This window comes from Chiloscyllium plagiosum, chromosome 18 (genome assembly GCF_004010195.1).
Source record: "Chiloscyllium plagiosum isolate BGI_BamShark_2017 chromosome 18, ASM401019v2, whole genome shotgun sequence".
In the NCBI taxonomy this organism is placed as follows: Eukaryota; Metazoa; Chordata; class Chondrichthyes; order Orectolobiformes; family Hemiscylliidae; genus Chiloscyllium; species Chiloscyllium plagiosum.
The window spans coordinates 25,043,668-25,058,537 of NC_057727.1; the positions used below are offsets into that span (position 1 = coordinate 25,043,668).

The 14,870-nt window shown below is 38.8% G+C and overlaps 1 protein-coding gene across 4 annotated transcripts in view; it reads right to left on the bottom strand.

Moving 5' to 3' along the window:
- Positions 1 to 14,870, bottom strand: part of iqsec1b (IQ motif and Sec7 domain ArfGEF 1b) — a 489,188-nt gene that overhangs the window by 229,186 nt on the left and 245,132 nt on the right. Inside the window, exon 1 of one of the 4 annotated variants that reach the window (XM_043707990.1) lies at positions 10,708 to 10,845. The exons of the other annotated variants lie outside the window; for them this stretch is intronic. Within the exon in view, the coding sequence (XP_043563925.1) occupies positions 10,708 to 10,730 (23 nt within the window). The 5' untranslated portion in view covers positions 10,731 to 10,845. Of the gene's footprint in view, positions 1 to 10,707; positions 10,846 to 14,870 lie in introns of those variants that run through there. 4 annotated transcript variants of the gene reach the window in all.

The window sequence follows — 14,870 nt, forward strand, 5'->3', positions numbered from 1 at the left end:
CACCACAAATTTTGCATCTTTACAAATGACTCCTGCTCCATTCTAGCCATTTTCTCAGGTTGAAGATGACTAATCTGAACATGTGGATTCCAACAGATGCCCAAATTAACGTCATATCACACATCCTCTCCGTCACAAACATTACATACTGCAATCTGTGTAATATCACCAGTTTTCCCAATATCTCTGCCAATCTACCACTGAAACCCACACCAATTTGTTTGTTCAGATACATTTATTCAAAAGCTTTCCTGGATTAGCTTCTCACCTTCAACACCACCTCATTTAAATCGGCTACTCAATTTCCATTCTGTATAAAAACATACAGCACTCCTCTTCCTTGGTTTATTAATCTACTTTGTCCATGGAGACTCCAAGACCTGAAGTTCAGAATCTTCAACTTTATGCATTAATATCTAAATAGTTTAATTTCTCCCTTTCCCCACTGTTTCCTTTTGCCCTACTACAGATATAAAAATAGATAAATGGAGTGAGGCACAGATCAACTGAGATCTAATGGAATGGCCGAACAAGCTTAAATGGTCTACTCTTGTTCTTATGTCCTGGCTCTGGCCTCCTCTACACCTTTACAGTGTTAATTCCATCACTCTATCTTAAGTTACTAGGGACCCACACTTTGGGAATTACTCTGTAAAGCCTTCCAGACTTTAATGTTTCCAAAGCTGCCTTTTGACCAACACTGAAAAGGAATACTGCAACTTGATGACTTTGAAGGGTGTATATGGACCAAATAACCTAATTCTGCTCCTCCCTCATGGTCTATAGTGTACTGTAAACAGAAATGCAATAGATATTCTGCCCCATCATTTATATAATTGACAGATCTTTTTGAGCTAGAATCGTTCTGTGACTACTACTTGAAAAGCTCAAACTCCTGTAATCCATTTGGTGATTTATTGATCATTATTCCATATCTTTAGAGAGTTTCCCTCAAGGTCCCAAGGAGAGAAGCAAACGTAGGATCTATAACTCCAACATATAAAATGAAGGGAAGAGATAAACTGTTGAACCAGTGGGCTTACTGGATGAATTATTCTAACAAAATTCTCCACGTTTTTGCTCCCTTGCTTAAGTTAGTTTTACAACAAGACTACTTGTCCACTGTGATACACTAGGATTCAAATAACTACAGAGGTTAAGTAAAAAATGCAACCCCCTGTATCACATTTGCAAAATACATCACAAGATGCACAAGGTAGTTAATAATATGCATTTTAGCTCTGATTTGGAGATGCCGGTGTTGGACTGGAGTGAAAAAAAGGAAAAAATCCCACAACACCAGGTTATAGTCCAACATGTTTATTTGGAAGCACTAGCTTTCAGAGCACTGCTCCTTTATCAGGTGGTTGTGAAGAAGCAGAGCTCCGAATTCTGGTGCTTCCAAATAAACCTATTGGACTATAACCTGGTGTTGAGAGATTTTTAGCATTTTAGCTCAGCCATCAAACAACAGTGGCACATGTGAATTCATTCCAATGCAATACAGATCACCTAATCTTTACATTCCACAGCTTAAAATTTATAATCACAAATTTTGAGGGAATGGAAGAAGCAGATCCAGGCCAATTCTTGGCAGCTAGATCATTCCAAACTATTGAAATAAACAGCAATTTTGACAAGTGTTGGCGATCAATCTGCAAACCATGATGGAGCATCACTTACTACAGTAATAGAAACAATGGCTGGAAATAAGTGTAAGCCAATATCTGTTACTCTTGCAGCAACTTAATACTATACTATGCTTGGAATTCATTTTACATCAGCAAACTAAAACTAGATGCCCCAAATGTGTGCAAAGACAATGATGGCATTGTAATGCGAATCTGTGAACCTTCTACTACCAATGTTCTTTGGATTATCAGAATAGCAAATACATTTTCGGGAGCTGCAACAGTAGGTGGTGAAGGCATCCAAGAAATAAACTCAGGCAAACTGAAATCAGTTGAGGACATCAAAGCTTGTATGGTGATTGTGCAATGAGAACAAATTACATGTTTAATGATGATCTCATCCCATCTCCATCTTCAGGGTATTCCATTGTTCCTCAAATCAGCTTTCCAATTCCAGAAACCATTAACTGAAATGTGATGAACTTTGTCTTAAATGTACTTTTTTAAAAAATCATGTATGACTTCAAATCATTAATATAGGTGTGGTGGTAGGGCAACTTACATAACTTTTCCCTGTATTTTTACATGAAATATACACTTGACAATAAAATTCTAAATGAAATGACTTAATGAACTTGGTAGAATAGCTGCATTATTACCCTAATAAAATGCAATCACAGTGAGAATTTGAAAACGTGAATAAAGAAATTGTTCTATGACTTTGTACATCAAATACTACAGATCAAAAAAGTCAGTAAAGTAATTTATCTAGAAAAATGTTTTAATCATTTAAGCCATTTTCTTCGGACTTCCAGATTCAAAGAATTTCAGCAATTACCACTAAAGTTAACACTGAAGATTTAACACATTGCTTAATTTCTTCAATGAAAATCACATCATTTAAAATCAAACAACAGCAGTTCTCATTTCTAAAGCCTTCACAAAGTTATAACTCTCATTAAAAATGAGGCCATTCATTTGACAAGAGATACAAAATATCATACAATGAACACACTTACACTGTCACACTCTAAAAGAAACCAACACTAAAAGGCAACATGCAAAGGTGCCACAGTGAACCCATCTGTCTTCAAATGTCAAGTAAGAACCCACACACAAGGCTCCTGTTATGCAGCACACCAGATTCCAGTTTGAGAGCATATCAGAATTGAGGCAAAGTACTGATTACATGCCAGTTTTAGTTGTAGAACCCACAGTCTTGCAAAAGGAAAACTTATCAGAAGTTCTGCACCCAGCAAACTTGAAAATGCAATGTAGTTAGTGAAATCAAAATTTGACTCAACACATGATAAAATAGACTAGTGGCATCAAGGCAAATCTTACCACCTGGAAAGTTTTCGGATATTGAGAACAGAAGGTCTGCCTGCTAAGACCTTACTGAAGGAAGGCAATTATATCTAAGAAACTGCCTTTAAGAGTACCATCCAACTAATGATAGTAGGTGGAACGTCTCTTGCTATTTGCACAACTGGAAGACTTGTGGAAATATGCAGAATGCCTATCAGAAAATTGATGAGGTTATGAAAATAATTTGTAGTCACATTTTCTAGGCCAACATTGTAAAAGAAAGACAGACAGACAGACCCTCCACAGAATAGAGACAGAAAGCCCTATATCACAAGTAGTTTTTTATTAGGTTAGATTAGGTTAGACCGTGGGCGGCACGGTGGCACAGTGGTTAGCACTGCTGCCTCACAGCGCCTGAGACCCGGGTTCAATTCCCCCCTCAGGCGACTGACTGTGTGGAGTTTGCACGTTCTCCCCGTGTCTGCGTGGGTTTCCTCCGGGTGCTCCGGTTTCCTCCCACAGTCCCACACCGACCCGCCGAAGCAACCCACCCAGACCCATTCCCCTACATTTACCCTTCACCTAACACTACGGGTAATTTAGCATGGCCAATCCACCTAACCTGCACATTTTTTTGGACTGTGGAGGAAACCGGAGCACCCAGAGGAAACCCACGCAGACACGGGGAGAATGTGCAAACTCCACACAGATAGTTGCCCAAACTGGAAATGAACCTGGGACCCTGGTGCTGAGGCAGCAGTGCTAACCACTGAGACACCGTGCTTATGATCTTAGTTCCAGAATGGAATGGGGATAAATCAAAAGCTTTACTGGAATCCCAGATTCCCTCCAGGGATCTGCCAGGCTCCACTCAAAGGGGTGAGAAATGGGAGAGAGATGGTGGCTGGTCCATCCTTCATTAGATTCAAGCAGCTTCCTCAGCTTGATCCGGTGGCCTGTTAACTTTGCCATTAATTGACTGGTTGCTACTGATTCCCGAAGGAGGAATGGCCAAAACTTTGATTCTCCTGTTCCTTTGATGCTGCCTGACCTGCTGCGCTTTTCCAGCAACACATTTTTAAGCTCTGCTTGCTACTGATGGAGAGGTATCCATTTCAATGGTTTACCTTCTTCAAGCAAAGTTCCCCAGAGACAGAAACATGTCAGACCACTAACCTAACCTGATCAGGACATTGTAGATTTTCATCCTGAATCACCATCATGGGTTCATAAGATTCCATCCATTATCTGGAACGTCACACAAAGTAGTACTGGAATTCAACCTTTGTAAGGGAAATCACATCTTATTGTGGGAGAAAAGAAGAACAGAGAAACTGATATAAGGTAAACTTATTGAGTACATCTGGAGTACGATTTACAATTCAAACCTAAATGGAAATTTACCTTATAAGCAAATCTTAAATCTGACAAAGGTATGCAACACATCTCTATTTCTTGAGAGCTCAAACAGGGCTGTATCAGAAATATCTGACATCTTCACACTGCCAACTATTGAACATTCTTAGCATTTTGGCTGCAATGCTAATTGTCATTAATTTGCGAGACCCGACTCTGCTAAACTTCAAAAACAAGTCGATATACAGAGGTAACATTGACTTTAAAATAGGATTCTAGTTGCAACAATCTTTCTTAGTAATTATCCTTCATCACTTTCTATAGTAGCATTGACTATCTACCATTTCACACTGATGGTCTCTTAAGATAGAAGTAATTTATACGATGAGTCGACTTGTCAGACTTGACACATAATGAAAAATTTCTGTTTCCATTGCGCCTTTAATGTAATAAAATGTCCCAAGGCACTTGACAGAAACATTAGAAAACAATTTAAAATTGAACCACAAGCAACCATAACAAAATTCAAAAGTTTTATTTAAATAGCGTCTGACAGACACAAAGCAAAGAAATCCTCCTGCTGATTACCACACACCGTCCTCTCACAGGTGACTAATCAATACTCCATGTCAAACAACACTTGAAGGAAGGAGTGAGAGTGGCAAGGGCACAAAAGATGACTCTGGGTGGGGGACTTCAATGTCCACCACCAAAAGTGACACAGCAGCAGCACTACTGATTTAGCTGGTTGTGTCCAAAAGGACATGGCTGCTAGACTGGATTTGCAGCAGATGGTAAAGAAACCAACAAGATAGAAAACAACATGCTTGACCTCATCCTGAATCTGCCGATTGCAGATCATCCATCCATAACACCATCAGTAGGGAGTGACCAGAACACAATCCTTGTGGACACAATGTCCGCCTTCATTGGGCAGCACGGTGGCACAGTGGTTAGCACTGCTGTCTCACAGTGCCAGAGACTCGGGTTCAATTCCCACTTCAGACGACTGGCTGTGTAGAGTTTGCATATTCTCCCCGTGTCTGCGTGGGTTTCCTCCGGGTGCTCCAGTTTCCTCCCTCCCATAGTCCAAAGATGTGCAGGTCAGGTGAATTGGCTATGCTAAATTGCCCATAGTGTTAGGTGCAGGGATAAATGTATGTGGGTTGCGCTTCAGCGGGTCGGTGTGGACTTGTTGAGCCGAAGGGCCAGTTTCCACACCGTAAGTAATCTAATCTAATCTAAAAATATCCTCCATTGTGTTTTGCACCATCTTTGTGGGACAGATATTGAACAGATCTAGCAACTCAAGACAGGGCATCCATGAAGCGCACTGGATATTAACAGCCATAGAATTGTCCTCCAGTACAATCTGCAACCTCACAGCCCAGCATAGCCCCCACTCAACTATGAACAACAAGCTGGGGATCAGACCAAAGCCCCCTCAAAACATATCAAGTAGATAGCATAGACCTAAAGTTTAATCTTATTTAAAGGCAAGTGTAAGGTGATGTGATTCAATTGGCCAAACAAAAAAAAATTGGCATAACTTTAATTCTATCGAAATACTTAAAATAATATTATTAAACTACTCATCAGCTGTTCCAATACAGCAGCATCCCATAAACACATACTTGTCAAGGGTAAATTCAGCAAAACAGATTTCTGACTCGGCGTCTCCTCCAGTTCAGGAGAAGGAACACTGACAGAATGAATCTCATGGCTTTTGCAAAAGCAGAGAGAGATCTGAATCTCGCAGCTGCAACTCCACAACCCCAACATCAACAACTGAAAGCAAAAACTGAAACTCTGGGTCTGTGTGACTGACTCCATCCACTCATGCTTTTCCCTAATTTAAAACCCTAAACTGTTTACTCTGTTTTCCATGCAGACACCTTGGCACCAGATTTACGACACGTGTCTCCAAGAGAAACAGGACAGAACAAATCCGTCCTAAAAGGCATATCTCGTCTCAATTCACTCCATGTCTTATCAAGAAACAGTTGGAGGTACTGGATACTGCAAAGGCTATGGGACCAGACAACATTCTGGCAACAGTACTGAAGATTTGTGCTCCAGAACCATGCTCTTCCAGTACAGTTACAACACTGGCATCTACCTGACAATGTGGAAAATTGCCCAAGTATGCCCAGTAAACAAAAAGCAGGAAAAATCCAACCCAATCAATTACCGTCCCGTCAGTATACTCTCAATCATCAGTAAAGTGATGGAAGGTGTCAACACTGCTATCAAGCAGCATTTGTGCAGCAATCATCTGCTCACTGACACCCAATCTGGTTTCACCAGGACCACTCAGCTCCTGACCTCATTAGAGTCATGGCTCAAAGATGGACAAAAGAGTTGAATTCCAGATGGCAGGTGAGAGCAACATCAAGCCCTTTACATCAATGCTGCATTTAACTGAGCATGGCATCAAAGAGCCGTAAAACTGGAATCAGTAGGTATCTGGAGTTTCTGCTCATTTAAGTCATATGTAGCACACAGGAAGATGGTTGTAGCTGTTCAAGGTCAGTTATCTCAGCACCAGGAGTTTCTTAGGATAGTGTCTTCAGCCCAACCATCTTCAATTACCTTCCTTCCAATAAGGTCAGATGTAGCGATGTTTGCTGATGATTGCGCTATGTTCAAAATAGTTCATGAATTCTCAGAGAAGCAATCAATGTTCAAATGCAACAAGGTCTGAACAATATCCAGGCTTGGGCTGACAAGCCCAAATACCAGGCAATGATCGTCTCCAAGAAGAGACAATCTGACCAACGTCCCCCAATGTTTAATGATTTCACCAGCATTGAATCCTCAGTTATCAACATCCTGGGGACTAATCATTGACTAGAAATTCAACTGGACTCACCACATAAACAGTGGCTACAAGAATAGGTCAGAGATAAGGAATACTGCATTGAATAATTCATCTCCTGACTCTCAAAGTCTGTCCACCATTTACAAGGAATCTGATGGGATAGTCAATACTTGCTGAATTGAGAGTAGCTCCAACATATCAAGTTTGACAGGACATCCAGGATAAAGCAGCCCAGTTGATTGGCACCACTTCCACAAGCATTCATTCCTTTCAATACCAACACTCATTAGCAGCAGTGCATACCATCCATGAGAAGCACTACAGAAATTCATCAAAAGGTCCTTAGACATCACCTTCCAAACCCACACCACTTTCATTTACAAAGACAAGGGCAGCAGATACATGGGAACACCACCATCCACAAGTTCCCTTCCAAGCCACTCACGATTCTTACTTGGAAATATATAACCACCCCTTCACTGTCACCAGGTCAAAATTCTGTAGTTTCGTCCAAGGGTGTTATTGGTCAACCTACAGAACACGGACGGCAGTAGTTCAAGACAACAGCTCGCCACCATCCTCTCAAGGGCAATTAGGAACAGGCAGTAAATGCTGGCCAGGCAGTGACACCGATGTCCCATTAGTGAATAAAAAAGGGTGGAAAGTGAGAATGGAGGGGCACAATTCTTGCAACATTGTGGAGGTGGACAGGGTCTAAATATGGATCCAAGTACGACACAGAGTGAGAACATACTGGTTTAGTGTTTCCATTCACAGAGAGGATGGGAATTAGTAGCTAGAGTTAGGATTTTGGAACAAGAATTGAAAACAATAGCTTCAGTTTTGCCAATATTTAATTGGAGAAAGTTTCTGCTCACCTCCTACTGGATCATGAGTCATATGATAGCTACAACAGAGGAGTCAAGAGAGATGAAAAGGGGATAGAACTGATTTATCATCATACATGTGAAAAACAGCATTCTACTTTCACATGAGAACCTGAGGGGCAGCATGGAGACAACAAATATAGATAAGGTGAAGGATAGATCCTTGGGATATGACAGGTAACACAGAGAGAGTGGGAACTGATACTCTGACCACAATTGAATTTACAGCTGAAAGATATGGCTGGGTCAGCAGTTCCTACCCATTCCTAAATGCCCCTTGTTCTGACCAGCTTGCTAGTGGCATTTCAGAGGGCAATTAAGAGTCAACTACATCACTGATTCTCTGGAGACACACATGCGTCAAACCACTTTAGGATGACAAATCTCATTCCCTGAAGAGCATTAGTGAAACTAGATGGGGTTTTTTTTACGTCAAATTGCCAATAGCTACATGATCTTCCAATTGAATAGCTACATGAGCTTTTAATTGAATTCAAATCTACTATTAATCTCGGGTTCTGAATTACTAGTCCAGTGATATGACCACTGGACATAATGCGACTGTCATTATAAATGTGGGTAATCCTGTCAGTGGCTGCAGAAAGGTGGGAAAGATGAAGAGGAATAGCTTACCATTGACACACTCACAAACAATGTCAGAAGTTTTGTTTTGGAGGTGCCAGTGTTGGACTGGGGTGTAAAAAGTTAAAAATCACAAACCAGGTTATAGTCCAACAGGTTTATTTGGAAGCACTAGCTTTTGGAGCGCTGATCCTTCATCAGGTGGTTGTGGAGTATAAGATCATAGGACACAGAATTTATTAAAAGTTTACAGTGTGATGTAACTGAAATTATATATTGAAAAATATCTGGATTGTTTGTTAAGCCTCTCATCTTTTAGAATTGGCATGTTAGTTTCAGTAACGGTACATTCCAAAACTTTCTTAAAGTTACATTCTCAAGTGAACTTTAAGCAGTTTTGTGGTTGCTGTAGTAGAAGAACTATCCTGCCCTGACTGGATAGCTTCAAACATGGAGCTCTGGATAAGAGGAGTCGTGCCAACATTCAAGAAAAAAGGGAGATTATGCAGGAACTTGCAAGGACTGTCAAGACCCGTTTTCCTGGGTAGCAGTGTTTGAGAGAAGCTTTGAAAAAGGAGAGGAAGAACACCTGAAGATATAGAACTGTTAATAATATTGGCTAACATGGGAGCCAGCAAGGGTAGTCAAAGATGACGTTTACTACCGTTTCATATGTATGCAGTTTCAAATGGTTTAAATGAAAAAGTATATAAAATAATGACAAATTACAATAATCTTTAATAAATGCAAATATACAATGTCTTAAATACTATTCAACAAAGTATAGAATCGCATTTTTTTCAGAGGTGCTGATTTATGACTGAGATGATAGTTTAATAGAATTGCATAAAAACCAGTGGATTTTGAAGAAAGATTGTTAACAGATTTTTTTAAAAAACTGTTCCCTAAAAGGAAACAAAGTGCTCAAAAGATCAAGGTAGACTAAAGGACTACACCTGTGAAAGTAGTTAATTATACCTTGATAGTTGGATTCATGTTTTATAGAATCAGTCAAGAGGAAGAAAGTGTACCTGAGTGTGTACATACTCAAATGATTCAACATCACTTCAATTCAAGAAGCTTCAAACCTCTTGGAACTGAAGACGCTTGACTGAACACAATAATGCATATCAGCAGCATTTTTTTCTTGCAAACTGCAGCTACAAATTCTGTATTCCCTGACATCATCACACTATCACAAGGCTGGCATTCTTTCATGACCCCGCTCTCTATAAACTAATCATCGACAATTTATTGGCAATTACCATTAAATGCATCATACTTGCAAAGGGCTAAGTTATCTTTCACTGCGCATAGAGATTATCAATTTAAATGGCAGACACACCTTACAATTTCTCATATTTAGCATTTCTTCTCCATATCCAATACTGGTATATATAGAATACCAGCACATACATAGGCACAACAATAGCTTACAAATCAGTAATGAAGACAATGTTCAAAAGATTTATCTAGTTTGCCAGGAAATTAGTTTTTGATCATCAGTAAGCCATAAAATTCTGACCTGGCCGAGATTCAAATTCCTGGATGCACAATATTTCTTGAGTTATGCATTTTTTTTTTACTAGTCAAGCTAAAAACGCATGACAGCTTCTTGATTAAAGAATATTCTGTTTCCCCTACTGGTCAAGATTATTTGACCCCTCTGGTTATAAATTTTTAAAAATCATCGAGTATTTTTCAAATATATACAAAATTATTTGATGTCAAGCTATATTATGCAAATTGACATTCTCACTCTTGGCTGTATGTTTTTATGTATTAGTCAAAATGTTTTGCATAGAACCACTTAGTTAGACAGCCCCCTTTGAAATTTTGCTTTGATGTCAAATCGCATTATTACAGTACACCTGGTTGCAACCATCTTGTACGCTACCTTGAACATTAAAATATTTGCAAGCATATCTAGCATAAGTGGAAAACAAAATGTCTATTATACCATTAAGTAGAGGCCAGTTGCTGTAAATGTTTAAAATCACTGAAAAGGGCTCCCATTCATCAGATGACCTTTTCATTCATCTTTTAATGCTATTACCCATTTACCATTTAAAACACAACCTGTCATTTGCTGCAGAAATATGTGGGATAACAGTGTACTTACAAATGACAATGTCTACGGGCCATTTTGAAGCTTTGTCACCTTGATAATCAAATAAAAAGCAGAGCTGGTTGATTGGGTTATTTCCAAAAACTAATCACTGGACTTCTACATTTCTTCCAGCTCAGTTAAAGAGAGAGTCAACCTATACAGTGAAGAAAGGATTGATGCAAACAGCAGACAACTGCACCAGCTGAACACAGCACTGGGTAAAATATGAAATATTTTAGTCAAAGATTGCTGTTCTGTTGCATATTTCAAGTCATTTAAAATTCTCCTTTTTAAACAAGATAATCATTTAATTTAGAATAATCAAATATCTTCAAATGCAGTCACATATTAAGCTATTTTCCACCTCTGTTTAACCAAAGTAGTCTAGTCCAAAATAGTGACTGTTGATTGGTGTTTCATCACCATGGAAACCAGCATTATCTGCTGAGGCAAATCCTAGTCCCTTTTGACACTGGCAAATCAATTTGATAGGCACCTACTACGTAACAGGTGTTGATGTAGTTTAGTTTTGTTTTAACAATTTGATAATTAGCAAGGCAGAAAAAAATTAATTTTTAAAATGCTTAAGATTTTAATTACAGCAATTATTTCTGTTAATTACAAAGCTTCCAAATTTAGTATGAAAAGACAATATTGGAACCCATATTTACAGGCATTTAATTGCTTAAAATTGCTTTGGTTTAATTCAATGAGGCTTTTTAAAAAAATTAATAATGCATGAGCAGTTATTTCTCAAATCATAGCTACCCCGATTCCCAATAGCTTCTAAAATCAAATCCAAAATATTTAACAAAATCATAAAGTAATAAAGTGTGTCCATTACAGCATATAATTATGGACAATATAATCAAATTTTCCTATTTTTTAAAAACTCTTTAATATTCAATTGGTTAAACTAAATTTTCAACATAGATTGGAGCTGCAATAGTAATGTCAGATTCAGTCCTCACTTTGTATTGATTCAGGTGATCATAGTTTGGGTGTCAGAAATGGTGTTATATCTAATAACAAAAAAATTTCCAAAGCAAGTAGGTATGCAAGCAGCCGAGGTCTTCAAAAATTAGGGATTTCAAATCCTTAAGATTTTGACTTGGAAAACAAAAACATCTAATGCATATATATCGAGATGGTACCTAACTCGTTCCTTCCCCAGTTTATTGAATACTCAATGTAACTAATTCTCACCTGAATATAATCTGACTAGTTACAGCATAAAAATGAAACTCAAGAGTCCTTGTGGTGTAGTGTTCCTGTCCTAACTCAAACAGAAAGCCCTGGTTCGAGAGGTGTGTAATAATATTTCTGAGCAACTTGCACAGTGACACAGTGGTTAGCACTGCTACCTCACAGCACCAGAGACCTGGGTTCAATTCCCACCTCAGGCAACTGTCTATGGGGAGTTTGCACGTTCTCCCAGTGTCTGCGTGGGTTTCCTCCGGTTTCCTCCCACAGTCCAAAAATGCGCAGGTTAGGTAAATTGGCCATGCTAAATTGCCCGTAGTGTTAGGTGAAGGGGTAAACGTAGGGGAATAGGTCTGGGTAGGTTGCTCTTTGGAGGGTCGGTGTGGACTTGTTGGGCCAAAGGGCCTGTTTCCACACTGTGAGTAATCTAATTACAAATATATGTGCACAAACAGAAATCAAATCCGGAGATACTATCATTGCATCAAGTGTCAGCAGATGCTCAAAACATGCAAAACATCCAGTTCAATTTGTTGAGGAGGGATGATTATGGAAATGAAAAGAATTACCTATGGATCCAGAGTGTGATTGCTATGGTTCTAAATTGACAGTGACTCAGAATGAATTTGATGTGCTTTTTATTGGATGCTGAAGGCAACGTATTTGACAGTTTTAAAACATGGTTAATGAGATTGTGGTAAAGAAACCTTTCAGCTACTGATTGATTCGATAAACCATGCCACATTTTGGAATTGTTTTGATACTTTTTGTTCACAGATCAAAACAGCAACCAACCACATCCATACTGGCAGTTCACCTTGAGGGTATAGTGCAACCTCATGTTCTTGGGAGGTTTTTGAGGCTTCTAAAACCAACTTACAAAGTTATAGTCTACAGTAAGCCTCAAAATGTGATCGGATGCACAAAGTAATTTGAAAAAGCAGGCCACGAATAAAAATGTAATGGCTGAGCATTAGAAACACCATAGGAAAGGAATGTGATAGCAGGAAAAGGCCATTTAGTCCTATGAATCTGCTCCTGCATTCGAGATCATGACTGGTCATCTACATTAATTTCAAATTTCCACTGTACTCCCATATCCCTTGATGTCATTATTTACTAGAAACCAGTTTGTCCTGAATTCAAATGTTCAGTTCTTTGGGTCAGAGAATTCCACAGATTGCCCACTGTCCGAGTCTTCCTCACCTCAGTCCCAAATGGCAGACGAGCAGCATAAATTCAAATTCCACTTATTACAATTTGAATCCAACTACCCAGTTCATTTAATTGGTCCTCCGAATTGCTCTCCAGTGGGTTTGCCACTATGCATCAACTCAACTAACATTCAATAAATTGTAGTGATTGAGTGTATGTACATTGAGGGATCACAAGAATAGACTGAAAGCTACAATGCAAGTTGAAAACAGAAGCAATTAAAAAACATGCATTGCTAGATTACAATGATATGTCAGCTCTAAGCTTTCTGTAGTACTTTGAATACCCCTTGACTGTGATTGAATTGAATGTTTCAAGTGTGAGAAATTAACTCCACAGCTGACTTCATTTACTTTACAGTCAAGATAGAGGGGTCACTCTTCAGCCATGACTTTACACTGAGGCCTGTCTGTACTCAAGTGTAAAGAATTCCTTTGAACCTTCAAAGTTTAACAAAGACATTTTTTGAATGATGCAACCAATATTGATTTGACCAACATCACTGAAGTATTTACCGATTGATCTCATTACAATTTGAATGGTCATGGTGTGTACAAATTGATTGCCACGAATTCCTATTTTACCAGTGACTACCTCCAAGTAGTACTTCAGCAGTTGTGGGCTTCTGAAATAGGGTTAAGATCATGGAAAGTACTTCACACAAGGTACGTTCTCTCCTAACATCCATGTGTGAAAGGTCAGAAAACTGTCTTGTTTCCATTTGAAGTTCTGCATACTCATATATCAAAAATGTATGTGCTAAAGTTTCTAGATTCATAGCGCTGAAACAACAAGAATTTTAAATTTGGTTTAAGGTGTAGTTTTCACAGATGTAGCTGTAATAGATGTGCTAATAGAGAACAAATATCATCACTTGCTTGGTGTAAATTTCACAAGGAAATGTAACAGAGATTGAAGTGCTAAAAATCTCTGATGCCTATTTGTAATTTGTTTCCATAGTATGTCTACTCTTAATGACTTTAAAGGGTCACAATCAAATTTTCAAAATAAATGTGCTCATTTTTAAGACGTCCAGCCCATTGGGTCAGATTTTTCAAGGAGTGACAAGTTACTTTCTTAATAAAAATAAGGAAACGCTCTACACTTCTCAAAAGGACATTCTGATCATGCAGAATTGCGGTATATTCCTTAAAGTTAATTATGTCCTCATAGTACAAAATAAGAGGTGAAGGCTCCTTCTTCAGAATAGTTGTTGTAGTATTCTGTGGTTTAAAATGCCCAACATCACAATCAGCCTCTTACACAGCTTCTCTGAAAGGGTAAGTGCATGTATGCTAACTGAGAGTTAAAGGTGGACAGAGTACCAGGTTACAAAGTAGAAGGGTGCCAGGTGAATGACCAAGTATTTAGGGTAGGTTGGTATGAATGGGATTATGTGGTCCTGCATGAAAGGACAAATATCAGTGGGGGTGGGGGCAGTTAGTTGAATAATTATCAAGGAATTAGACTATAGAGTTTTCAAAATTATTCAACTTTTCCCAAGGAACTATTAACTGCAGCAGAAGCCTCAGTTAGCCAATTTAAATGGATAGTTTTGAAGAGTTCAGATTACTCAATTTCCCAGGAAATTCCTTTGGATTTCACTACATGTGGAATTTCAGGGGGTCCTGACACGTAACTCTCATCTGAGCGGCAGAAATAACTATTTGGCCATTGGAAAGTCTGGGCTATAATTTCTTCAAGGAGAAAGTGAGGACTGCAGATGCTGGAGATCAGAGCTGAAAATGTGTTGCTGG